This window comes from Tubulanus polymorphus, chromosome 9, assembly GCF_964204645.1.
Source record: "Tubulanus polymorphus chromosome 9, tnTubPoly1.2, whole genome shotgun sequence".
In the NCBI taxonomy this organism is placed as follows: Eukaryota; Metazoa; Nemertea; class Palaeonemertea; order Tubulaniformes; family Tubulanidae; genus Tubulanus; species Tubulanus polymorphus.
In genome coordinates, this window is record NC_134033.1 from 8,112,851 (window position 1) to 8,140,523 (window position 27,673).

Consider the following 27,673-nt stretch of genomic DNA (forward strand, 5'->3'; position numbering starts at 1 on the left):
GGTATCATATATAGGAAATTCATGAAAAATAAAATAAAACCAATTTCGACTGACTCTCAGTTTGTATCTTGGTATTTATTAGATAAAGATTTATTTAATCGCGACAAACATGTACTTTTAGGTGTAATTTATATTCCTCCAGAAAATAGTCGTTATTTTTCAGAAATAGCTATCAGAGAAATTGAAATAGAGTTATTGCAATTGAAAGTTGAGTATGATTTCAATGTGTTAATTTCTGGTGACTTTAATGCTCACACCGCTTGTATGCCAGACTTTTTGGAACCTGATAATCAGATAATTCAAGATGATAACTTAGACCCTATTGTTGACTCATTGATTAATTTAGGCGTTCCCACTACTAGAAATAATCAGGACAAAAGTAAGAATAATACAGGCTATCAACTAATAGATTTGTGTAAGAACCATTCACTAATTATCCTCAATGGCAGATGTGGCAATGATCAGACAGGTAATTATACTTTTAGGAACACTAGTGTCATCGATTATTTTGTGTGTGATTTAGAACTGTTTGGTTATGTTGAGGACTTTGAAATAATGCCTTTTGACCCATTATTATCTGATGGACATAATCCTATTAATCTGTGCGTGTATACGAATTCTAGGGACACCATTGCTAGCGATAATGAAAGGGGTAATGAACACGCGAACTTTAAAACTTCAATTAGGTGGGTCAGTACTAGATCAAATCAATTTTTCCTGAATGTAGAATCAAGATTACGAGATAATGATTTAGATAAGTTACTGTTGGACGGGTTGCAAGATCTAGGAAATCAATCGCCAGATGACATTAATGGACTTACCGATAGATTTGTATCTTCTTTATTATCAAGTGCTGATGAGTGTAATTTGATGTACCATAGAAAAAGTAGGAAAAGTAATAACTGCAAAAAACCGGTCCGCAACAGATGGTTTGGCAGGGACTGTAGAGATGCACAGAAGAAATATAATTATATGAAAAAAAGATATAGGGGTTGCCCTACCCTTTCCAATTTTGAATCCCTTAAGAACTCGTCTAAAAACTATAAAAAGGTCATCCGAGAAAATAAGAAGAAACAAAAGGATGAATTTATTAAGGAATTGAGAGAATGCGAAATTAATAACCCAAAAAAGTATTGGTCGATGCTAAACTCTGCGAGCGGAACAAAAAATAATGAGGCTAATATAGATATTGATATTTTTCTTGAACATTTTATGAGATTAAATGATTTGAATAATGTTAACAATGAAACCGATTACGGTGATGAGCCCCCAGACGTGGGTGACCATCCTGTCTATGACAATTATATTTTGAACAGTGATATAACCAGTGATGAGGTAATTAAGGCTATCTCTTTACTCAAAAACAATAAGGCCCCAGGCATTGATGGAATCACGAATGAGCTGCTGGGAGTTAGTCAGTATCCGTTTTTAGTTGATATATTACAAAAATTATTCAATTTAGTTCTTAAAACAGGATATGTTCCAGAGATGTGGTCTATAGGCGTCATCAAACCCATTTTCAAAAAGAATGGCGATCCCTCTAATCCTGATAATTATAGAGGTATTACCTTAGTTAGCTGTCTTGGTAAATTATTTACAAGTATCCTAAATCAAAGATTGTCAACATTTCTAGATACGAATCACATTATAAGTGAAGCCCAGGCTGGCTTTAGATCGAAATATTCCACCATTGATCATATTTACACGCTTAAAACAATCGTAGAGCTGTATCTTTGTCAGGGAAGAAGACTTTTTTGCGCCTTTGTTGATTTTAAGAAAGCTTTCGACTCGATTTGTAGGGTAAAGTTATGGCGAAAATTAATTGCTAACAATGTTAATGGAAACTTTTTCAATGTGGTCAAAAATATGTATAACTCCATAAAATCATGTGTTGAATTAAATGGTTGCACGTCACAATACTTTGCAGCTGATAGAGGCTTAAGACAAGGCGAAAATCTCTCACCTATCCTCTTTTCGTTATTCTTAAACGACATTGAAGAATTTTTCATTGATCGTGGAAACCGACTTTGTCATTTATAGAAAAACTAAATTTGAATCGTGATCAGGATATTGATACTTTACTGAATTTATTCATAATACTATACGCAGATGATACAGTTATTCTTGCTGAGGATGAGAAATCTCTTCAGCTACACTTAGATACCTTATTTGAATATTGCGCGGCTAATGGTCTCACTGTTAACCCAGAGAAAACTAAAGTACTAGTATTTGCGCGAAGTAAATCCCGGATAAAAACGATTTCGAAATTTATGTTTGGTGATCAAGAGTTAGAGGTAGTTGAAGATTATGTTTATCTCGGAGTAAAATTCAATTGGAATGGTAACTTTGCTAAGGCAAAAAAGTATCTTTACGACAAAGCTATCAGAGCTATGTTTTCGATCGTTCAAAAAGGCAGACGTTTGAAATTGCCCATAGATGTTATGTTTAAATTATTTGATACGTGTGTTGCTCCAATAGCCATGTATGGGTGTGAGATCTGGGGATATGAAAATCTTGATTTATTAGAAAATATTCATTGCTTCTTCTGTAAAATCTTAATGAAAGTGACGAAATATTCTCGCAACTTACAAGTTTTATCAGAGCTAGGACGTTACCCTTTGAATATAGATGTTAGACGCAGGATGATTAACTTTTGGGTGAAAACAGTATCTGGAAAGCAAACCAAACTTAATTCAATACTCTATAAAATATCTTTCAATTTATTTATAAGGGATAAATTTAAGAGCCCTTGGTTATCATATATAAAGAAAACGTTTGATGACTGTGGTTTGTCCTGCATGTGGACGCAGCAATTCATCACTAACAGTAAATCTTTTTCAAAACGAATAAAACAGATACTCCGTGACCAGCACCTTCAAGAAACTGTATCTACCATAAATACTAATCCGATATACACTAACTTTAGGCAATATAAAAATGATATTAGGTTAGAGAAGTATATAATAGAACTTGGTGACGACTTAGGAACTAGTTTATTTGAATTTAGGGTCGGGTCCTATATTTTACCTGTGAACAAATTTTCAAACCTTCATTTAGACAGAGCCGATAGAATATGCCCCACTTGTAATACTTTAGGTGACGAATCCCATTTTCTGTTTGACTGTACCTTACTTAACGAACAACGCAAAAACTTTTTGAATTTGAATACCTTTAATACCCTTGATATTCTGAAAAACCCAACGGTCAACTTAGCTAAATTCATTAAGACCGGCTTAGATGTATATAGATCCTTCCAATAGTATATATAGTATTGTAAATAGTTGATGTATATAATAGTATATATAGTATTGTAAATAGTTGATGTATATATATATTTCGTTACGTTTTCATTCTCTAAATTTTAATCACTTTAGTGTTGTTTTGTAAATATTTGTATATACATGTGTAATAGTTTTCCTCCATATACCATGGAAATGGTTGGAGTGTAAATAAATCGTAATCGTAATCGTAAACCGTAGTCCAGACATTTTACGTAACTATGTCTACTCTGCTGATAAACAAACTCGACCTCGACCTTGACAAGAAATCGCCAGGTGTGGCGCGAGCCAATCCAGACGTGTAAACACGATTGCGTATGCGACCGCGAGACTCGCGGTCAGCTGTATGTAGCTATACGTCAGTAAGCTGCGTCTATTAATAACATAACTTGGTTCAAGAACGTGCGTATTGCTCGGTCGTTTTTCTCGTCACCAATCGACTTCTTCATATGTTATTCGCCTCTTTAATCATTTAATCAATAAACCATCGATTGTTCCCGAGCTATAGGGTATTGATTAGTCAGCACTGAAAGGGTTAAGAAGAGAGGAAGTTTCTAACGAAAGTTATCGAATCCCCAAGAAAACAATATCTGCAAGCCCATGAAATTGTAAGATATAAAATAAACAGACGCTTTCTGCCCGCCGTATAAATCACCCTTCATGCAGGGTAAATCCATTGTCGAAGATGAAAAAACAATCACTTCAATATTCTATTTAACTTAATATTTTCCTATCTATCAAATTCCATAGAAAACATAAAAGAACATTTTTCTCATCCCTAAACCGAAAATAGCTTGAAATGAGAGCGCACACAAAATTCTAATGCAATAGTTACCACGGCTGCATGGTAAAACAGTGAGACCACTAACATTGGCGCAGAGATAAGATGGTTGTTTAGACGTCTCAATTGCAAAATGTGAAGCTGGCTACTTATTCGATTCGACTCTATTGCGGACAGCAGGTAAACATAATTACGTAACTATGTCTGCTGAAATGAGTGCAACCTTGACCTCGGCCACCAGGCTAATCGAGACGTCTGAATTAACACCACGCGTGTGACGATTTCCTCCCGATTCAAAATCATTTTGAATCGGGAGCCGAATCGGGAACCGGCTCCCGGTTCCCGGTTCCCGATTCGGCTCCCGGTTCAATAGCATTTTGAATCGGGAGCCGAATAAGGAACCGGGAACCGGGAGCCAGCTTCACAGGGGTTGATAATAATATAATTTCACCTGATCAACATGGATTTGTTAAGGGTTAATCGACCAATACACAGCTGGTTGAAACCCTAAATGACTGGACGACTTATCTTGACAACAACGATTTTGATGTGGTATTTCTCGACTTTAAAAAAGCCTTTGACAAGGTCGCACATAAAAGACTGCTCGAGAAAGTAGAAAATTACGGAATAAGGGGAAAACTTTTAGACTGGATCAGTGACTTCCTAGCCAATAGAAAACAGGCTGTTTGTATCGACGGTGAATTATCTGGATGGAAAACTGTAACCAGCGGAGTCCCTCAAGGTAGCGTTCTAGGCCCATTACTGTTTGTGATATATATCAATGATCTACCAAGTGGCATCAAAAGTACAATGAAGATGTATGCTGACGACACAAAGATATTCAGGGTAATTGGAGATGATAATGATGGGAACATCCTTCAACATGATCTGAATATGCTAAGTGAGTGGGCATTAAAGTGGCAAATGCAATTCCATCCAGAGAAATGTATAGTTACGCATTTTGGCAAAAATGACAGACCGTATGAGTACACACTGATATCGGAAGGAAAAACCGTTAGAATCGCCGGAAGTAGGCACTCGAAAAGGTACAGCGGATGGCTGCGAAGCTGGTTCAAAGCCTTAGAGATATGTCGTATGTAGACAGACTGAGACACCTAAAAGTGCCGACCCTCTCTTACCGTAGAGACAGAGGCGATATGATTATGACATATAATTATATAAGTGGGCACTATAATGTCAACACCTCAAAGCTGTTACCCCCTGAAGTGAGCCTTCGTCAACTTAGAGGGCATACTAAGAAGGTGGGGTGGTTTACTACCCCGTGCGCCTAGACTTGGAAGGGCTGAAACAAATCACATAGGTGTTGCCGGATTAACAGCTGGGTACCAAACTGCTAGGGTTTCGTAAAAAAATGTATCTAATAATTTTCGAGTAATTATTCAATCAATCATTGTTAACCAATTCGTCAAATTCAATTTAATGTTTATAGTAAAAGTTATAAAAATTCCAATTACTTATCAAAAATACTAATCAATGAGTTAAAAACCATTTTACTAATCATAACCAATAGAGAAGGGAGTCTCTGTCATTCCCCAAACCGGGAAACCTATCAACGAAATGAGAAACAACGAGGAGGATAACCACAGGCTCGAAGGAGCCTACCACAGATCCATCACAATTGACGACGACGACGACGACGACGACGACGACGACGACGACGACGACGACGACGACGACGACGACGACGACGACGACGACGACGACGACGACGACGACGACGACGACGACGACGACGACGACGACGACGACGACGACGACGACGACGACGACGACGACGACGACGACGACGACGACGACGACGACGACGACGACGACGACGACGACGACGACGACGACGACGACGACGACGACGACGACGACGACGACGACGACGACGACGTAGTATGTTTCGTAGTATTTAGAAATGTTCTTTCCGTATGCGTGGGGGTTACGTTAAAGCCGTCAGACAAGAACGTACTAATAACGAGTTGATTAAAATTAGATTTTTAAAACATAAAAAGTGTGAGTAAAGTGTGAGTGAAATAATTCATATTTAAAACATTGAATATTTATATTTGTATGCGTTAGATTAATTTTATATAAGTTTTGTTATAAAAATGAAGAAAGAAGGCGTTGTATTTAGACGTAACAATTTTATTATCTAAGTTACATTGAGTTCCTATATCTTTGAATGATTTTTCCTTTGAATGATTTTTCATTAACTGATTCACATTGAATTCCAATATTTGATGAATTTTCATTATAGATAATTTGTTTATTATCAAAATTGAAATAACATAATTTTCAATTTAGTCTTTTTTCAATTCTTAAGTTAATCAAATCATTGTAACCTTTCGAAAGTATTAAATCACTATCTCTTTCATTAAAAGGAGTTTAAAGCATTCAATTATTTTTTCATCTAAAGTTCCTTTATAATTTAAAACTGTATTAAATATTTTAACGCATATAAATATTCAATGTTTTAAATATGAATTATTTCACTCACACTTTACTAACACTTTTTATGTTTAAAAATCTAATTTTAATCAACTCGTTAATTACTCGTTAATTTCTATTTTATTTCACACTTTACTCACACTTTTATGATTAATATATAATTTATTTTAAAATATATGAAATTCATGTAAATAATGTTCATTTATATGAAATTATTAGAAGTAATAGGGAATATGGGGATTCAAGTCAAAGGTTGAGAGGGAGAGTGAGCTCGACCTCTCGACCTTTGGCTTGAACCCCCATATTCCCTATTACTTGCATAGTATGAAGCAACCGAAACCATTGCCTGCGTGCGTAATCGACCGAAAAAATGGAATATACGTGGTCAAGCTATCAATGTCCGGCCCTGCGAATCCAATACACGTAAAAAAGCTATTTGTCAAGGAGAAAGAAGCATTTATTTTTGTGAAGTTGAAAATTGCCGTAACCTTAATGATATCGCTTGTAGGAGTGGTGTGCTGACACAAGTGTTCATTTGAGAGCATGTAGCAACCCGGTTAACAACGCAGCAACTCCTATAAACATAAAACGCGCGGAAACCGGGCAGATTTCGCAGTTTTTGAAATCAACGTCGATAAAGGAGTGCATCAGGCTCGTTGATGAAGCCATTTCTGATGGTTGCCCTGCTGTCATAAAGGTTCTATGGCCAGGTGAAACAGGGCGCATATACTTCAGCGTGTACGATAAGAATAGCAAATTTGACCAAATACCACGTGCCCGAGTGACTTTTGATACCAAGAATTTGGTATGGTTTTGTTCGTGCTGCCATGGTAACAGATGCATCCACCAAAATACTGCAAAGTGGGCTTGCATTCTAGATTGTCCCGATATCTTTGGTATAGGAATTGATCAAAATGTTCCACTTTATCCACTAACATCACCGGAAACATTAAGAAAAATGCGGAAAAATGATAAATTGAAATCCAAATTAGAGACTGTAGTCCACTCTGATATGCTAAAAGCTGAAGAAACGTGTTTTCAGGCTAATGATGTTCATCTTTACCCAGAAGATGAAGTTTGTTCGACTTGCGAAATCCCCTTCTCCGCACCAAATTTAATGACGGACAAAGGGAAAATATTTACTCGAATATCGGTAATAAAGAATGTGTGCGTTTATGTACGATTTTGTCTACAATGCGAAACGCCGTACCGTTACGCGGGACATGCAGATGGTCTCCATAATTACGATGATAAAATCATACTGACACTCGGTCTCTGTATTTTCATCAGAAATATGGTGATGGAAAATACAGCAGTTGGTTGTACCAAAAGAGGGCTGGAGGCGTGTACCGAAGACAATTATCCGAACGAAAACACATTGCTGCATGCTTGGTTGCATTTCGAATCCATCTGCAGACATGGATACGACTTTTGTTGCGTCAAATGTGGCTATTACCCCGAAATACTTGTTGCAAACCTTCAAAAGAAAACTGCATTTAATTTGTATGGTAGGTAAAACAATTAAGTTATGACAATTTATGTATGATTATGACGCAAGAGGTGTTTCAGTTTTGTGAAAAACATCATTATTTGTGAAAATGCGTCTGAAGCAGCGTCTGTAATGGCTATGTTTGATATTGTTTCTTTCAGTAAAAAGTACAATGGAGAAAACAAGCGAAAACTTTGATGGATTTGTCAACTGTAGTAGTTTCTGGGAAGCCATGGAATTTCAAATGTTTTCGTGGTGCTTAATAAACGGTTGGTGTTCTATTGTTAGGTAGAAATCGAAGATAAAGCACCCAATCACATCTAGTATACGAAAACCCTTAATCTTATGTCCATGTGTATGATGTTCTAATCGTGTTCTCATTTCAAAATAACAGATGCTGAAAGGAGGGCAGACATGATGAAACCATCGTTAGAGAATATGGCGCCGTGGATTGGACACAGAACGAGAAAGCCCGAGGTTCTGAACACCGAGTACCTGAAAGGGACCAAAATGCTCGCCGTCTGATGTCCAGGACGTAAGCGAAGAAGAATTGTTAGACTTTCTGTCCCATAAAAGCGTAAGTTAAAAGATTTGCAGTTTTGATTTAATTATACAATAAAATGTTAACGTGGTAACAAAAAAGCGTAACAATAGTGGATTGTAACGGATCTTTTATTTCGAAATCAATTTTTGGTGAGAAACAATGAAGCGAAATACTCGTCACGAAATACAAAAGTATGCTTTTCCAAACCATCGGACTTTTTCCATTACAGGAAAAACAACTGCGGGAATTTTGTCGGGCAGCGGGTATCAAAGCTAAGGGAACAAAATCTGAGATCATCGAAGCTCTGCATGATATCAAATTATCCGAAACAAAATTTCAGAAACTATTAACAAAAATAAAGGGACATAATGGTGAGTATATATATATATATATATATTTATATATATATATATATATATATATATATATATATATATATATATATATATATATATATATATATATATATATATATATATATATATATATATATATATATATATATATATATATATATATATATATATATATATATATATATATATATATATATATATATATATATATATATATATATATATATATATATATATATATATATACATATATTACACGTACGTACGTATCATAGACGAGCGAAACGATAAAAAAGCCAGCTGTGAATCGGACTGTGAAGCGGATCCAACACAAACAAAAGACCGTAAGGGAAAATTGCAAGGGCATGGACTGGGTCAATTGCGCTTCTAAAATTACAAGCAAAATCAAATCTGGTTTCAGTTGCAGGTGATCAATTTCCAAATTCGAAGAAGAATTCGAAAAGAAAATCCACCGGCCATGGACTACCGACGTTCTCTCGACCAAAAAACAGATCGGAAGCAAACGATCAGGTTAGCAACAGATGGAAATTATATCTAATGTATCTAATGAAATGGCATTATACCTACATTATATAGTTTCTGTAATATGTGAACACTTCCTCCAGGTAACCTTGATATGGAATAGATCATATGAAGTCGAGGTTCCAGTGGCCAAGGTAGGAACAGTTATTGTGACGGATGTTTCTCTCAGGACGTTACGTAACAAGATGTGGTTGGGTGATGCTGTAAGTTTCGTGCAAGTGTTATCCCTCAGATATTTCTATGTTACACTTTCATTTCAAAGTAATGAACTAATATGCTGCATGCATCTGAAATACTGATATTTCAATAAATTTGTATGAACATAAATCGGGATCATTTGGAAGTTAGTCACTAAAGAGCCAGTTCATATTTTTCGTATTCATAGGTCATAGTGGCGTCTTTGTTTATGATATGCAAAAAGGCTGCAGAAGACGATCCCCCGCGTGATTGGCTTTTATTAGACAGCCATCTTATAACATGTATAATAACTGGAAATGAAATGTCGTACAAAAATCATCTCATGAAAAAGGTATCTATCATCAACGTTCTCCGTATACCAATCGGAATATTTCATTAGTCCATAGCGCTGTCTGCAATTGACTTTTACAAAGTTGAATGAAATTGCGTTAATCAAATGAATCTTTACTATTCTCAGGAAGTATTTGCTACAAAAGATGCAGTTGCCGAGACTTACAACAATAACCGAAGTCATTGGATTCTGGTGGTAAGTAAATGTATACCCATCTCCTAGCTGTATTGTATGTACGTGTACGTACATGTATTTATGTACAAATTTATGCATTCATGTACGTAGGTTCTTTGGCCTAGACTACGGAGTTTTATTTATCTCGACCCAATGGGCTACAATGATGATGAAGCCAATGCAGCAAAGGATAATTTCAGGTACGTCTAGTCGATTTCAATCAATGGTAGATTAGTTCACAAATTGTCAATCAAAATAAGTTTCATGGGCATGTGACATATAAGCCGCGATCACACGAGCATTCAACTGTTCACACGGGTGCCAAATGGGCCCGAGCCTGTTTGCCCTGAAATGATTGCGTTTGAATTGCAACTGGCACCAGAAATGATCCACTTCGCTTTGTTTGAGCATTGTTTAGTATCGAGTGAATGGTTTACGTGTGAACGCGCTCTCTAATTATGATCCTTGCCAATTTGGCCCGAGCCAAATCATCTCCGTGTGATCGCGGCTATAATCTTCCATTCATACATTGCTTCCATCTCTTTTTAGGCGATATCTCCAATTTTGAGAACGCCGACTAGGAAGGCCTGACCTTGGCAAAATACGGTGGATAGTTGGGTCAATCGATCACCCCAAACAGACAGATGGACACAACTGCGGTAATTAATTTTCAGTAGAAACGAGTATGTTCATTGTTTTTTTAGCCCACTTGGGAATTTAGTCCCAGCGGGCTATTGCGTCCACTTTTTGTCCGTCGTCCGTCCGTCTGTTCGTCCGTCCGTAGACGGAATCCAGTTATTTTGGGAAGTTTTGAAGACGCTTCAAGGTAATGTCTTGATATTTGGCTTATACATGTATCTACCCTAGACACATCTTCAGCCCAAAAAACTGGCCCTGTCAGAATCAAGATGGCCGACTGGCAGCCATTTTTGTTCGCCAAAATCAGCACTTTTTACACATTTTCGAAGTTTTCGAGGAAAATTTTGAAGACGCTTTGATCAATTACCTTGATCTTTCGATTATATTTGAATCTACCAGGGGCCCATCAGCATAAGAAAAATTGGGTCCATCTGACTCAAGATGGCCGTCCTATGACCTTTTTAATGCCCAAAAATGTCAATTTTGCCAGAATTCTAGGTCCTGTAGCTTCCTATTGGTTTGCCATTTCTCATTGCAATTTGTGATGGGTATTCTTCGTAAAGGGATGTTTTATACCTGAGACAGGTATTTTTGATCCGCAAATTATGACGCAATTGGTGGCCATCTTGGTGTCATTAGTACTCATTTGTAGGTGGGAAAAAGTTTTTCGACATTATATTGATACCTAAGCATATTTTGTTACAACAATGAATTAGAAAGTTGTAGCGTATAACGTGTTCTATGATTGTGGTGAGTTTCAAGGTTATTGGGTTTTGAATATGGTCACCAGGGGGCGTTGAATAGTAGAATAACTTAGTATTTCCATATTAAATTGGTAACGAGGCATTTTTGTCATCACAATCAATTACAAAATCGTAGCTGCTGACATGTTTTATGATTGTAATGAGTTTCAAGGTCATTGGTTTTTGTATATGGTCACCAGATGGCGTTGAATATTGAAATTGTTAGATTGTTGAGCATTTGAAACCACTTCCCAAGTGGGCATGGTGTCCCTGGACCCCTAGTTTGAAATAAGTAGTACCCTAGTAAGAATTTTAAAACGTAATATTACAGTTGATATGACGAATGACTCATGTTCCCAATGTTGTACTCGAGGGGAAAATGGAGTGTGGGTAAGAATCTATCATGTACAATCGCATATCAGTATGAATTGCATTCTAAATACATGTAATGCACTAGGCCTATCATTTTCATTATTGTTACAGATTAGATGCAATCACTGCTACAGGTGGTACCATAGTATCTGTATCAAACTCCATGGCGAGGAATTGAAACAAGCCATTAGAGAAGACTGGTGCTGCAGCAAGTGCATTTATTTTTATACGCATTGAACAGCGTCGTTCTTCATTTTGTGAGGCACAATTAAATTTATATTGGATCTCGTGATTCAATGGTGGAAAATTTATATAGTTCTTAGATTGATGATGGTACGGAATAACTATTGTTGCATAACTAAGATTAGCTGAATAACTAACAAGGCAGACTAACATGCATTTAGTTTTAGTGAATCACTTAATCACTTAATTTGTAATCAGTTCATTCGATAAATACGCGGCCGGGTCTTGTGATTTTGCGTGATCATGGTATTAAAAAAGAATTGTACAGGCCGGAAGGTACCAATTAGGCCTATTTTAGCCTTGTATTTCATACGTTTATGTTTGTTATAGTAATTTTGTCGAGCATTCTAAGCACTAATCTTACGTACGATACTCCTGGAACGGTACCAGTATCTGGCCTCTCGCCTCCAGGAGTCGTAGAGGCGAGTGACGTCCGAGTTTTATGAGAATCTAATCGTTAACTTCTATTAACGCCACTAACGGCATATAAAATCTGGTTTTGTCTAATCGTTAACTTCTATTAACGCCACTAACGGCATATAAAATCTGGTTTTGTATATATAATTTCACAATCTTTGAAAGGAAATGTATCCAAAGTTTGGCGTTTGCTCGACGTTATATAAATAGCTTTTAAATCACTCTTGTTTTTATGTTATTTACATGTTTCTTTAAAAGATTGAGTTCCTTTTATGTGAATAAATGAAGTGATTACCATTGACCTTACGCCTTGCTTTCAGAATCTTTGAAGTGACCACGTTACATCCAAACTAACGCAGGAGATTTAATTGGCTGCTCTGCGACGGGTTAGTTTTAATCTGGCATGGCATGTCGTATGGCGCAGCGAATCAACTAATTTTACTGAATTATAGATACACAGTATAAATATTAACCAATCCGCAGTTATTCAATGCACTGACTGTGGAGATGACAAAAAAGGCCGCTAGAATGATTTGTTAAAAAGGCACAATTAGAAAGAAAAAACAAGAATATCAACAACCTACCAACGCTGAATCCTACCTCCATTACTTCTCTCAAAAAACTTGCCTACCCCGATTTCATATAGAAAAAAGCTCTCCTTAAAGCTCGTACTACGCATTTTAGAAATAACAACCTTAGAACTCCTACCTTGGCTACCGATAAACAGCCTATCATTGTACCGTATGTACCTTTCCTCGAGGATTCTAAAGTTTCTCTTCGGTCACTAAATAAACAACTTATCTTTAAATACAATAATAAACTTAGTAACATATTGATTAATAACAAACCGAAAACCGAATCCCTAAACTGTGGAATTTATAAAATACCATGTAAAGTTTGCGACAAAGTATATATATAGGAGAAACAGGTCGGAACCTTAATCAACGCATTAAAGAGCGTAAGTTAGATGTAAAAAACTTTAAACCTGAAAGCGGAGTTGCTAGTCATGTATTTCAGACTTCACACAATTTTGATTTCGCTAATGCTGAATTAATTTACCCTAACAGCGATAAAACTAAAAGACATATTTTGGAATCTGCATTAATAAATGAAAATTCGAACAACGTTGTAAACCTTAACAATGGTTTTTCACCCCATAATAAACTTATATCTGAATTCCTCTGTAAACTGGTTAAACTCAACACTTGATTCCACTTTGATTATTTGTTATTTGTTCTCTCATCTATTTTAGTCTCTCAACTTGTATTCACCATTGTTTTAATTTAAGTGCCCACTAGTTTGTCTTTTTACTACTGATTTCAAGTTCTAATTTATATTTATACTCACTATTGTCGTTGATAATTACCCTTTAGTTTGCTTCCCTTTAATCTATTTTAGCGTGTAACTGTTTCTACGTAAATTTTCCTTTAGTTTGTATCATCTCTGATTACTTGAATTAGTCTCTTTGTCTCTGGATTGTATATATATATATATCTCATAATTTTTGTAGTATCTCATTATTCCTGAAGACGACTAGTCTCGAAGTTTCATTTTCGGACTTTTTCGTTATAATTGTGGGATTCTCTCTAAAATATCAACAACAAATAATAATCTAATTTCAATTGCGCAATTAGTAAAAAAATTTTTAATTGCACAATTTAGAAAAAAGCAAGAAATAATTAATTTTAATTGAATGGTTGATACTTCGCATGCCACGTCATAGGCCTATATGCCCAAGGGCCAGTTGTTCAAAAGTTGGTTAAAGATAACCGGCCGTTAAATACCATAGTAACAATGAAATTTCAATTGTCACCATATCAACTGTCCACTCAGGGGCGGATCCAGGGGGATGGGTAGACAGTATTGGAAAGAAATTTAAGGGCACTTTCTGATCTTAGGGCACACCCAGTATCCAGGTCAATGCGAGCGCCGAAGTCTTTCGTGGGGGGGGGGGGTCTGGCCATCCCCCAGAAAATTTTGAAAATATGGTACCATTTAAAGGCTTTTAGAGGGCTTCTAGAGACTAGCAGAGCAATCCAGAATAAACGAATCCGAGACAAGATTTCAACAAATGAAGCTGGCGAACCCATGAAAGAATGGTTGTCGCCAACTTCAAGATCAACAATGAATTTCACAGAAGACACCCATGAAAATTACTGGCATTGGTTTTTATATTTTCCCTAGTGCCCCTATAACCTTTAAATGTGCTCCTTAACAATTATACAGAATACGGCTAAGTGCCCCTTCATTGTTAACAATCGGCAAAAATTGCCTCGTCTTCACATTTATCCGTATGTCGTGTGCCGTATTCCAAACCAAAAGTGCCCCTAAAATTTGAAAAATTAGGCAAAAAAGTGCCTTTTTCTTCAGCATTCACCGTGAATTAAAGCCTGAGCGTGCCCCTTGAAAGGGCAAAGTGCCCTTTTTTCAACATTCTCCGCGTATAGCGCCCTCTTCTAAAGTACGAGTGCCCCTTTAGCCCTCCCTGAAAAGGCAAGGACGAGGTGCCCTCATCTAAAGCATGAGTGCCCCTTGAAAAAGGAGAGTGCCCTTTTTAATTTATCATGATTAAAGGCCTTACCGGGTATATCAAATATGATTATCTCTCATCACTTTCTCAGCAGCAGTATTTACCGATTAATTTTATGATTATGCCCGGATTACGGACACAGAATTAGCGGTTGCTAAAATAATGCCGTCAAAAATATTGCCGGTGAAATTTCGAAGGGCACTTAAAAATTCTAGACCGTATTGGGCAATACGGCTAATACGGTCTGGATCCGCCCCTGCCACTGGTTAACTCTAACCAACTTTTGAGCAACCGGCCCCAAATGTTTAGGACTAACCCCTCTCTAAGGTAACCTTTACTTGTTCATGTCGTTGCTGCAAGATTCGTACCGGGAATCTAATTACAAACGTAAGTCTTGTCATTGATGGACATATTTGGGGAATTCTCAAACATGCGACAAGTTCGCCATCTATCGAACATCTTGCGATCCCACACTTGTTCAGGATATTAAATGAATCGGTATATCGTGATACTCAACACGTCCTTGCGTATAACGGAATGGTTAGTCAGTGGTGTACCAGAACACCGTTTCAAGATGGCGGCTATGTAGAGGGCGCCATGGGACAATACAGTGAGAACAGGACATTACCACCGCATACAACACGGCCGAAAGCATCCGTAGCAATACTGGTATCAGTGGTATCGGGGTATCAGTAGTATCACCGGTCTCGGAGAGGATCGGACAGTATCGCTGGTATCAGTGGTATCGTGGAATCACTAGTATCACCGGTCTCGGAGAGGATCGGACAGTATCACTGGTAACAGTGGTATCGGGGTAGCAGTAGTATCACCGGTCTCGGAGAGGATCGGACAGTATCACTGGTAACAGTGGTATCGGGGTAGCAGTAGTATCACCGGTCTCGGAGAGGATCGGACAGTATCACTGGTAACAGTGGTATCGGGGTAGCAGTAGTATCACCGGTCTCGGAGAGGATCGGACAGTATCACTGGTAACAGTGGTATCGGGGTAGCAGTAGTATCACTGGTCTCCGAGAGGATCGGGCAGTATCACTGGTATCAGTGGTATCGGGGTAGCAGTAGTATCACCGGTCTCGGAGAGGATCGGACAGTATCACTGGTAACAGTGGTATCGGGGTAGCAGTAGTATCACCGGTCTCCAGAAGGATCGGGCAGTATCACTGGTAACAGTGGTATCGGGGTAGCAGTAGTATCACCGGTCTCCAGAAGGATCGGGCAGTATCACTGGTATCAGTGGTATCGGGGTAGCAGTAGTATCACCGGTCTCCAGAAGGATCGGGCAGTATCACTGGTATCAGTGGTATCGGGGTAGCAGTAGTATCACCGGTCTCGGAGAGGATCGGGCAGTATCACTGGTAACAGTGGTATCGGGGTAGCAGTAGTATCACCGGTCTCCTGAAGGATCGGACAGTATCACTGGTATCAGTGGTATCGGGGTAGCAGTAGTATCACCGGTCTCCGAGAGGATCGGACAGTATCACTGGTAACAGTGGTATCGGGGTATCAGTAGTATCACCGGTCTCCAGAAGGATCGAGCAGTAACACTGGTAACAGTGGTATCGGGGTAGCAGTAGTATCACCGGTCTCCAGAAGGATCGGGCAGTATCACTGGTATCAGTGCTATCGGGGTAGCAGTATATCACCGGTCTCCAGAAGGATCGGACAGTATCACTGGTATCAGTGGTATCGGGGTAGCAGTAGTATCACCGGTCTCGGAGAGGATCGGACAGTATCACTGGTAACAGTGGTATCGGGGTAGCAGTAGTATCATCGGTCTCTGAGAGGATCGGACAGTATCACTGGTAACAGTGGTATCGGGGTAGCAGTAGTATCATCGGTCTCCTAAAGGATCGGGCAGTATCACTGGTATCAGTGGTATCGGGGTAGCAGTAGTATCACCGGTCTCCAGAAGGATCGGACAGTATCACTGGTAACAGTGGTATCGGGGTAGCAGTAGTATCACCGGTCTCCTGAAGGATCGGGCAGTATCACTGGTATCAGTGGTATTGGGGTAGCAGTAGTATCACCGGTCTCCAGAAGGATCGGGCAGTATCACTGGTAACAGTGGTATCGGGGTAGCAGTAGTATCACCGGTCTCCTGAAGGATCGGGCAGTATCACTGGTAACAGTGGTATCGGGGTAGCAGTAGTATCACCGGTCTCGGAGAGGATTGGGCAGTATCACTGGTGTCAGTGGTATCGGGGTAGCAGTAGTATCACCGGTCTCGTGAAGGATCGGACAGTATCACTGGTAACAGTGGTATCGGGGTAGCAGTAGTATCACCGGTCTCCTGAAGGATCGGGCAGTATCACTGGTATCAGTGGTATTGGGGTAGCAGTAGTATCACCGGTCTCGGAGAGGATCGGACAGTATCACTGGTAACAGTGGTATCGGGGTAGCAGTAGTATCACCGGTCTCCGAGAGGATCGGGCAGTATCACTGGTAACAGTGGTATCGGGGTAGCAGTAGTATCACCGGTCTCCTGAAGGATCGGGCAGTATCACTGGTATCAGTGGTATCGGGGTAGCAGTAGTATCACCGGTCTCGGAGAGGATCGGGCAGTATCACTGGTGTCAGTGGTATCGGGGTAGCAGTAGTATCACCGGTCTCCTGAAGGATCGGACAGTATCACTGGTAACAGTGGTATCGGGGTAGCAGTAGTATCACCGGTCTCCAGAAGGATCGGGCAGTATCACTGGTAACAGTGGTATCGGGGTAGCAGTAGTATCACCGGTCTCGGAGAGGATCGGGCAGTATCACTGGTAACAGTGGTATCGGGGTAGCAGTAGTATCACCAGTCTCCAGAAGGATCGGGCAGTATCACTGGTATCAGTGGTATCGGGGTAGCAGTAGTATCACCGGTCTCCGAGAGGATCGGACAGTATCACTGGTAACAGTGGTATCGGGGTATCAGTAGTATCACCGGTCTCGGAGAGGATCGGACAGTATCACTGGTAACAGTGGTATCGGGGTAGCAGTAGTATCACCGGTCTCCAGAAGGATCGGACAGTATCACTGGTAACAGTGGTATCGGGGTAGCAGTAGTATCACCGGTCTCCTGAAGGATCGGGCAGTATCACTGGTATCAGTGGTATTGGGGTAGCAGTAGTATCACCGGTCTCCAGAAGGATCGGGCAGTATCACTGGTATCAGTGGTATCGGGGTAGCAGTAGGATCACCGGTCTCCTGAAGGATCGGACAGTATCACTGGTAACAGTGGTATCGGGGTAGCAGTAGTATCACCGGTCTCCTGAAGGATCGGGCAGTATCACTGGTATCAGTGGTATCGGGGTAGCAGTAGTATCACCGGTCTCGGAGAGGATCGGACAGTATCACTGGTAACAGTGGTATCGGGGTAGCAGTAGTATCACCGGTCTCCAGAAGGATCGGGCAGTATCACTGGTAACAGTGGTATCGGGGTAGCAGTAGTATCACCGGTCTCCAGAAGGATCGGGCAGTATCACTGGTATCAGTGGTATCGGGGTATCAGTAGTATCACCGGTCTCCTGAAGGATCGGACAGTATCACTGGTAACAGTGGTATCGGGGTAGCAGTAGTATCACCGGTCTCCTGAAGGATCGGACAGTATCACTGGTATCAGTGGTATTGGGGTAGCAGTAGGATCACCGGTCTGGGAGAGGATCGGGCAGTATGCCATGAAGTTATAAGCAATAGTGAACTTTTAATTCTAGATATTTAAGATTCAAGCTAGTGTAGTATATTTGAAATGTGCGATGAACTGTGTTAATTTGTAGTAATGTTTTAATTCAAAGTTTGTATGATCATGATATCCTTAAGATGTTCCACAATAATAAATTAGATATATGTATCATAAATATGAATTAATTGACCTTAAGATTGTATCTACTTACACTACATTCAGAAGGAGGGCGATTTTTACCTACTTTGAGGAATTTGGATTTTAGGGGAATTTAACCCTGAGGATTTTTACCACTAGCCGCTTTATATACCATCGTCGAACTGTCTATTTTACAGATGCACAGCCACTATTTGACCATAAGTGGCAAGAAAATTATAAGTAGAGGGAACTGTCCCAGATTACCGCGAACAGCAGAATTAACAGAACGTTTCTTTACCCTGAGCAGATATTTGCGAAATTTGATGAAAAATTTAAATTGTGGGCAATGTACATCTCTTAACAAATACATAGTAAAATACCCACGATATATACCGTCATACTCTCTATACCGTCAAAATTTTCTTCACCGATGTGGATGGTATATCGGGGGTTGACTGTATTACAAAACAAAATAATTAATTCAAGTGATGAAAATATAATAGTAATAAAACTTGACGAGGACGTATCCAGGAAAATGCAAAATGTGATTTACTTCTTTAAAATGAAATATTACACGCTTCCGCAAATTGTTCGCAAATGTTCTACATTTGAATTATCGATCCTGTAATGGGCTCAAGTAAAATTAAACCACCTGCATATTTTAACGCTCCAAGATCTGGCTATGTGACTACCAAAACTATGTAAGCTATCGATGCAAGCGGTGAAAAACAAAGAAGAAATAAGCCCCGGCCCTTGTTTTAATCCAATGAAAAATTCCGGTTTCAGGTAACCGGCATATTTCCATATGAAATAAAAATCAATTAAAATATTCTTCGTTTCAGTAATGATTTGAAAAGTAATGAGTAATGAATACGGTCGAAAGGGGGGTCATCCCTAGATTCCCCAGGTTCTATGTTCCCCGGGCCCTATATTCCCCGGGTTCCATGTTCCCCGGGTCCTATATTCCCCGGGTTCTATATTCTCCCAAAGGAAATAATACAACGAGGGTTCCATATATTCTCCAAATAATAAAAACGTTGACCGGTGTCCATACCTATGCTTTTTAATAATAGTCCATCAATCATGTCATGTATTTGCTAGATACTATAAATTTGATACAGACAAGGTGCTTTTATTTTTTGCAAACGCCAGAACTTAACGAGAGAAATTCGAGATGACAATTAATCGATCGATCAGGTAATTTATTCAGTAGTTACGTCACACTGTAAAAAGGCTTTGAAACTTGCCCGGGAGATTTTTAATTGTGATTCATGTCGTTAATTTTCATTTAATAGAATAAAGATAAAGATAAAGATACATGTAGTGCCGATTTTCAACATCAACTAATTGGCAGCCTGACGCGTTATCATGCTCTGAATTCCCGGCGCCGAAATTGAGTGTATGTGGCCATGGGAACAAAGGACCTTTTTATACATTTTCCATAATCTTCCAGGAATATCGGATCCGGGGAATATAGAACCCCTTTTATGTTTAATCTCCCTTGGGGGAACATAGGACCCGAGGAACATAGGTATGGACCCGTCGAAAGCACGACTTGCGTCCAGTCTTGGAATAATAATAAGTATAGCCGCGAGTACTCCAAGTCCAGTAGAACAGCATACAATCATGTGTACACTATGGTAAAAAACTTCTAGGTAGAAATCCCCAAATATTCACAGTAGGTAAAAATCCCCACTTGGTGATTTTCAAGACCATTTCAAAGCAAAATGATACTCCAATTTTATTAATTTGCGATGAGACTGAAATATGTTTGGACTGTGCAATGAAATCTTTCGTTGTGATAAATTCTTAAGTAAACTCTTAGATTTCAATAAATTGTTAGAATTAATAAGAATAATACACTTTTATTTGTAATACCTTTAAATTCGAACCGGAATATCTTGTTAACTTGTGGTATATTTGAGCTGCGCGATGCAATGAATTTTGAGCAATAACGAACTTTTAATTCTAGATATTTTAGTTTCAAACTAGTGTAATATATTTGACAAGTGCTAAGAACCCTTTCATTAAGCTGTGTGATAACTTTTGAGTACTAATTTAGTATTAATGAATTTTTGATTTGTAGTATGTTTGAATTCAAGTAGTATATGCAATAGTTTGTATACTCATGATATCCTTATGATGTTCCACAATAATAAATAGGATATGTGTATCATAAATATGAAATACCGGTAAATATGAATTAATTGACCTTAAGATTGTATCTACTTAAACTACATTCAGAAGGAGGGGGATTTTTACCTACTTTGAAGAATTGGGGATTTTTACCAAGGGGATTTTTACTGCACGGTAAAAGACACAGATTATCCGAGGTGATTGTGAAAAACACCAGGGAAAATTGGAAATTTTTGCAAAACTATTAACGTTTTTCAACTAAAGAATATTACAGTATTTCATTGACTTTTGCTGTGAAATAAATTTGGGGGGATTTTGGGTTTTTTTTTACCTAGGAGGGATTTTTACCTGTTACCAAATTATACTCTTCATCCATATGTGTACAGTTGCGTCCGCCTTACTCAGTGCTGGTCAACTTAGTATGACACTTAAGTTGTTGAATTTTACAAATAGGTATTTTGATGGACCTTCTATTTACACGGGATACGCCCATAATACCTCCGCCCAAAATGCCTCCGTCCAAAATCCCACACCCAGAATCCCTCCACCCAGAATACCCTCATATGTGTCCAAAATACCTCCACCCAGAATTTAAAAAAAATACTATAATTATATTATTTAGATGTTTAAAGTACCACCAATATTGACTATTATACAACTATCATATATAATGTATTACGGTATATATAAACCTACTGAATAATAATTGAATAACAATTAATGACAATGTTCACTTGCAATTAGTTTTGGCTGGGAATATTAATTAGTTTATCTCATGTCTTTAATCTTATGCTAGATTTCTCTGGAAACTATTCAATATTTAGATTATAGAATATTAATTAGTCCTATAATCTAAGAAAACAATGTACTACATTTCGCTTTACACACTGAATTCAGTTCATTTCCATTTAAGTGCAACTATGATCACTGAAATTAACATTATACTTTGTTTTGCTCAATTAACTACTTTTAAACTATAGAACTTTGGTTTATTTGAGTATTGCCTGTAAATTAAAACTTGGGGGGGGGGGACAAAATATTCATTCTAAAAAATTATATTTCTAATAGGTTCAAATTTTTGTCCTTCAGGCATAAACCCATTAGATCTAGGGCCTGGAGGTATTTTGGACACATATGAGGGTATTCTGGGTGGAGGGATTCTGGGTGTGGGATATTTGGGTGGAGGTATTTTGGGCGGAGGTATTATGACCCGGATTCATTTACACAGCCGATAGTCAATTGGTGAAATATTTTCAATACCAATGCTACTAAGGCTGAGTTGTGGTCAATGGTAGTTCATTCAATGTTATAAAAACTGTGATGATCTGATACATTACTGCGTTGTATGCTTTTGATATTTTTGTGTTGTATGACTTCATTGGTGATTATATTTCTCAGGTATCATTTACATTTTACTTTACATTTTATTGTATCATATATTGTACATAATAGCAATGATTTATTCTCCATAGTCTTAATCTGCAATCTTGATATTGGTTTATTGATGCATATGTTTGTTTACAATATACTTAATTAGGCTGTTTAAAATTGAGAAACACTAATTAGTGAGTGACTTGTGACTTAACTAATTTTTTTTAAATAAAGAAGTTTCCAGTTTCTAGGCGCCATTTTGTGGCGGTCCCTCGAGGTCCCTATTGTTGCGATAATTTGCACTCATTTTTAAAACATAAGTTTAGATTGAATATCATATAGTTCTGCAGTCCCTTGCTCGACGAAATTAATTTATACACCATTTTTAAGGAAACGAAATGCAGATATTTGCTGGCGTTTCTTGGAATTTTTGAACGCAACAATTGAGAACACTGACGATGTGACCCCAAGGACCGCATATCTTAACCGCGCGTAAAAGAAATCTCAACATTCATTAATTTCAAAATATCTAAGTATCTCTTAAAGCTATATTTCCAATTTTTACAGAGTTTAAAGAGGGTTATTTGCAGTTTAAGCCTGCGTTGAATATTTTTTTGAATATCTTTTCTGACGACTGATCTGTACCCGCTTGAGTTTGAGATTACCCGATAAAGTTAGATAATTTGATACGCCTTCAACAAATCTTCCAGGGGCCAGTTGCATAGTTATGGCTTAGACTTAAGACCAGTCTAAGACCAACTTAGTTCTATAGCCAATCTAACAACTTGAGACCAGTCTTAAGATTTAAGACCACTTTTGGACTTAAGTCACAAACTGTGCAACTGGCCCCCGATCCTTAGCTGCTATGTACTATTCAAAGTCAAAGAACTTAGTACGGAGAGTATTACCAGGCAGTGGATACGGCGCACCAAAAAATGAAACCAAATTTTGCAACTCTGGAAAATAAATACATGTACCACCGATAAAAATTCCACTGTAATACTAGTCAAACCTCGCTACAACGAGATCTTTTATAACGAAATATCGGTTTAATCAAACGTGTCCGGCGCAAAAAAGTCTACTGCTACCCCGATACCACTGTTACCAGTGATACTGCCCGATCCTCTCCCAGACCGGTGATACTACTGCTACCCCAATACCACTGATACCAGTGATACTGCCCGATCCTTCAGGAGACCGGTGATACTACTGCTACCCCGATACCACTGATACCAGTGATACTGTCCGATCCTCTCAGAGACCGATGATACTACTGCTACCCCGATACCACTGTTACCAGTGATACTGCCCGATCCTTCTGGAGACCGGTGATACTACTGCTACCCCGATACCACTGTTACCAGTGATACTGCCCGATCCTCTCCGAGACCGGTGATACTACTGCTACCCCGATACCACTGTTACCAGTGATACTGTCCGATCCTTCAGGAGACCGGTGATACTACTGCTACCCCGATACCACTGTTACCAGTGATACTGCCCGATCCTCTCCGAGACCGGTGATACTACTGCTACCCCGATACCACTGTTACCAGTGATACTGTCCGATCCTTCAGGAGACCGGTGATACTACTGCTACCCCGATACCACTGTTACCAGTGATACTGTCCGATCCTTCTGGAGACCGGTGATACTACTGATACCCCGATACCACTGTTACCAGTGATACTGCCCGATCCTCTCCATGACCGGTGATACTACTGATACCCCGATACCACTGTTACCAGTGATACTGCCCGATCCTTCCAGAGACCGGTGATACAACTGATACCCCGATACCACTGTTACCAGTGATACTGCCCGATCCTCTCCAAGACCGGTGATACTACTGATACCCCGATACCACTGTTACCAGTGATATTGTCCGATCCTTCTGGAGACCGATGATACTACTGATACCCCGATACCACTGTTACCAGTGATACTGCCCGATCCTCTCCAAGACCGGTGATACTACTGATACCCCGATACCACCGTTACCAGTGATACTGTCCGATCCTTCTGGAGACCGGTGATACTACTGCTACCCCGATACCACTGATACCAGTGATACTGCCCGATCCTTCTGGAGACCGGTGATACTACTGCTACCCCGATACCACTGTTACCAGTGATACTGCCCGATCCTTCTGGAGACCGGTGATACTACTGCTACCCCGATACCACTGTTACCAGTGATACTGTCCGATCCTCTCAGAGACCGATGATACTACTGATACCAGTGTTGCTACGGATGCTTTCGGCCCGTGTTGTATGCGGTGGTCCTGTTCTCACTGTATTGTCCCATGGCGCCCTCTACATAGCCGCCATCTTGAAACGGTGTTCTGGTACACCACCGAACAACCAACGGAATTCACAAATACGCAAACTTGCGTATATTGGAAGTTATATGGTGGCTCCGCGGCTCGAGACAACTATTATTAGAACTGCGAGTCCCGCCGGACAATGATAGCCAGGCGATGTCGCGATAACAGCATTGATTTAACGGATGGTCCGTTTCCGATTCCGATCCGTACGTAATACCCGCCATATTGTTTTCGTTTCAATTTTCTCAGCGGAACTATCATTTTACACCGAAGAAACGATGAATTGCGCCAACGTTTGAGCAGTTTCGGGTAAATGAGGAGCACCAATCTGTAAACCCCATAGCCATACCCTCCAGGAGCTAACTAGTTCGTCGATTGAAGTTTCCTACATTCTGAATTCGAAGTGGATATTTAACACTATAAGTATACGGCAAAGTATTTACTACTTCCGCTATTTTACTGTGTACATACATTATTACTATAAACATATAAACAATAAAATCATTATATTGGGTTTAGGGTTAGGGTTTCAATAGGGTTAGTGTCGAGAGGGTGAGAAGAGGGTCCAGAGGGTAGGGTTCCGTTTTACCCCTAGGTCTAGGAAAGGATTAGGGGGTAAGTAGTCTGAATACCAGTCGTTGTTGCGGTTCCGTACAACGTCGTCGTCTGACGCTAAAGTATCATATAGAGGTTAACTCCTGTTAATTGCAATGCAACAACTGATTTAAGTGTCAACTCAAACCTTTGTACTAAAATTAATAAATTAGTTACCTTGTTGACTTTGAAAACTTGTTTTATAAAATTTTTTTTGATGATTTAAATCGCGAACCGGAGAATTTATTGATTTGATTTGAATTGAATTGATTGCCACTATCGGGATTTCCTATATGGACTAAATTAATAAAATGTGAAAATTCAATATGTCTCTCTAAAATTACTCTAAATGTTATTTTTTGTTGATAAAACGCATAAATTTTGGTTAATTTTAACCTTAATAATTTGAAACAAGAATAATATCTGCATTGGCACCAAGTTTAAGTTCGAATCCGTAATTTACACTCCCATCATGCACCACGAAAAGTCGCCATATTTGTTAAAAAAGAAAGCCTCGTCCCTCAAAATGAGGGACGAAAATTAACCTTATATGAGCACTTTCGCCCTAGACGTTGTTTCAGGAACAACGGCTAGGTACTAGACTAGGGGTAAGGTGAGGTACTATAGATAGTTAAAACATTCGATTGGTTTTCAGCGAGCTCGGTGGTCTAGTGGTATAACGCTGCACTAGTAATTTACTGGTCCAGGTCGGAGTCTCGTTCTATCCGCTCTATTTTCTCTAAATCTGTTCCCCACACTTTCCTTGAATTTTCTAAGTCGCGCACCTTTGTGCGCTTGCGCGGCGTAAATCAGCCGATCAGCGACGATGTACGGTAAAATATCGAAAATGAATACTCAGCCGTATACGGTAAGATATCCACTGCCTTCTGAATTTGGATTCCATTCCACAGGGGCTTGTAGTCGTAAACTGGCTTGTTGGGATTTTTTTTCCGGCTCGTAATGTTGATAATCTCGCGAGAATGGCGCAAAATTTGAAATGCAAATAAATTCAAAATTTTACGGAAATACCTTGTGTTGATATTGTTTATTTATCCGCTATAAAGTTCGATAAACAATTGGTCGTTAAGGATCATTATCAGGCGGTCGCGATGCTGAACTAGCCTATATAAAAATAACAAGGGATGAAACGGCTTCACTTTTGCCTGTGACCGTATTGATGCGGCAGCCAAAGTGAAGCCGTTTCATCCCTTGTTATTTTAAGGAAGTGATTATTTAGCCGGATCCGGTCACCGACTTCTGAACGCTATTTTGCCAGATCCATATATTATGTAACAATAAAATCATTTTATTGGGTTTAGGGTTAGGGTTTGATAGGGTTAGTGTCAAGAGGGTGAGAAGAGGGTTCCGTTTCACAACTAGGGTTAGGGTAAGGTTAGGCTATATGTAGTTTAAACATTCGGGTGGTTTTCAGCGAGCTCGGTGGTCTATTGGGATAACGATGCGCTAGTAATCAACTGGCCCGGGTTTCGAGTCTCGCTCTATCCGCTCTATTTTCTCAAACTCTGTCTTCCACACTTCCTTCGAATTTTCTAAGGCATGCACCTCTGCGCATGCGCGGAGTAAATCAGCTAATTAGAGATGATATCTGGCAAAATAGTGTTCAGAAGTCGGTGACCGGATTCGGTAGAATAACTACTGCCATTTTTATATAGTACAGCATCGCGACCGCCTGATAATGATCCTTAATGACCAATTGATTATCGGAACTTCATAGCAGATGACTAAACAATATCAACACCAGGTATTTCCATGATATTTTGAATTTATTTGCATTTCAAATTTAGCGCCATTCTCGCGAGATTATCAACAACCCGGTAATAAAATCCAAGCCAGTTTACCAGCTCCCGTGTCCATTCTAAACAAATTGTACTTATTCAGAACAGGATCCGGTCATTTTCCCGGTTTCCCAACAACTGGCACAAAGGGCACTTGAATATATGGCCATGGGCTTTGATACTGGAAAAATAATTGATAATGTCAGTGTCAGACTATTGCATCCTCGCTTGCCAGGGGTCTGGTATTGCTTCCACCAGCCCCCTGGCCTCACGAAGCGTGATTTCATTACTGGCGCTGTTGTGCATGGCATCGTATATCGATTTGCGAAATACTTCCTTGTTCGGTAAAACGTTCGCTGATTGGTCCATTTAACGGGAGAACCAGCAGAAGCCTTATGTCGTTTGTTACAAGCGCTGTGATTGGTACGACCGGATTCTGGTCGGCTAGTAACGACTCCAACTACTCGTGAGGCCAATGGGTTCGGGGAACAGCTTTCGCGTAGTGGGTTCGAATCCTTTGACGGGTGAAGATGGATT

General features: G+C 39.2%; 2 protein-coding genes across 5 annotated transcripts in view; both read left to right on the forward strand.

The window, feature by feature from the left end:
* Positions 1-8,419: 8,419 nt before the first annotated feature.
* Positions 8,420-10,361, forward strand: LOC141910516 (uncharacterized). The gene is made up of 8 exons (XM_074801210.1): positions 8,420-8,482; positions 8,779-8,920; positions 9,181-9,249; positions 9,327-9,436; positions 9,532-9,651; positions 9,834-9,977; positions 10,104-10,172; positions 10,263-10,361. Exons 1-8 carry the CDS (start codon positions 8,420-8,422, stop codon positions 10,359-10,361), a joined length of 816 nt encoding a protein of 271 aa, XP_074657311.1.
* A 14,619-nt stretch (positions 10,362-24,980) lies between these two features.
* Positions 24,981-27,673, forward strand: part of LOC141911050 (uncharacterized) — a 73,758-nt gene continuing 71,065 nt past the window's right edge. For all 4 annotated transcript variants that reach the window (XM_074802011.1, XM_074802007.1, XM_074802009.1 and 1 more), the window contains exon 1: positions 24,981-25,055. The gene's annotated coding sequence lies outside the window, so the exon portion shown is untranslated. The remainder of the gene's footprint in view (positions 25,056-27,673) is intronic.

What these genes read in the sequence shown, in the direction of transcription:
- LOC141910516 (XM_074801210.1), top strand. Translation starts at nt 8,420, where the DNA reads ATGATGAAACCATCGTTAGAGAATATGGCGCCGTGGATTGGACACAGA. An exon ending in AGATGTGGTTGGGTGATGCT is followed by an intron (nt 9,652 to 9,833) that starts GTAAGTTTCGTG and finishes TCGTATTCATAG; the next exon opens with GTCATAGTGGCGTCTTTGTT. An exon ending in AAAATCATCTCATGAAAAAG is followed by an intron (nt 9,978 to 10,103) that starts GTATCTATCATC and finishes TACTATTCTCAG; the next exon opens with GAAGTATTTGCTACAAAAGA.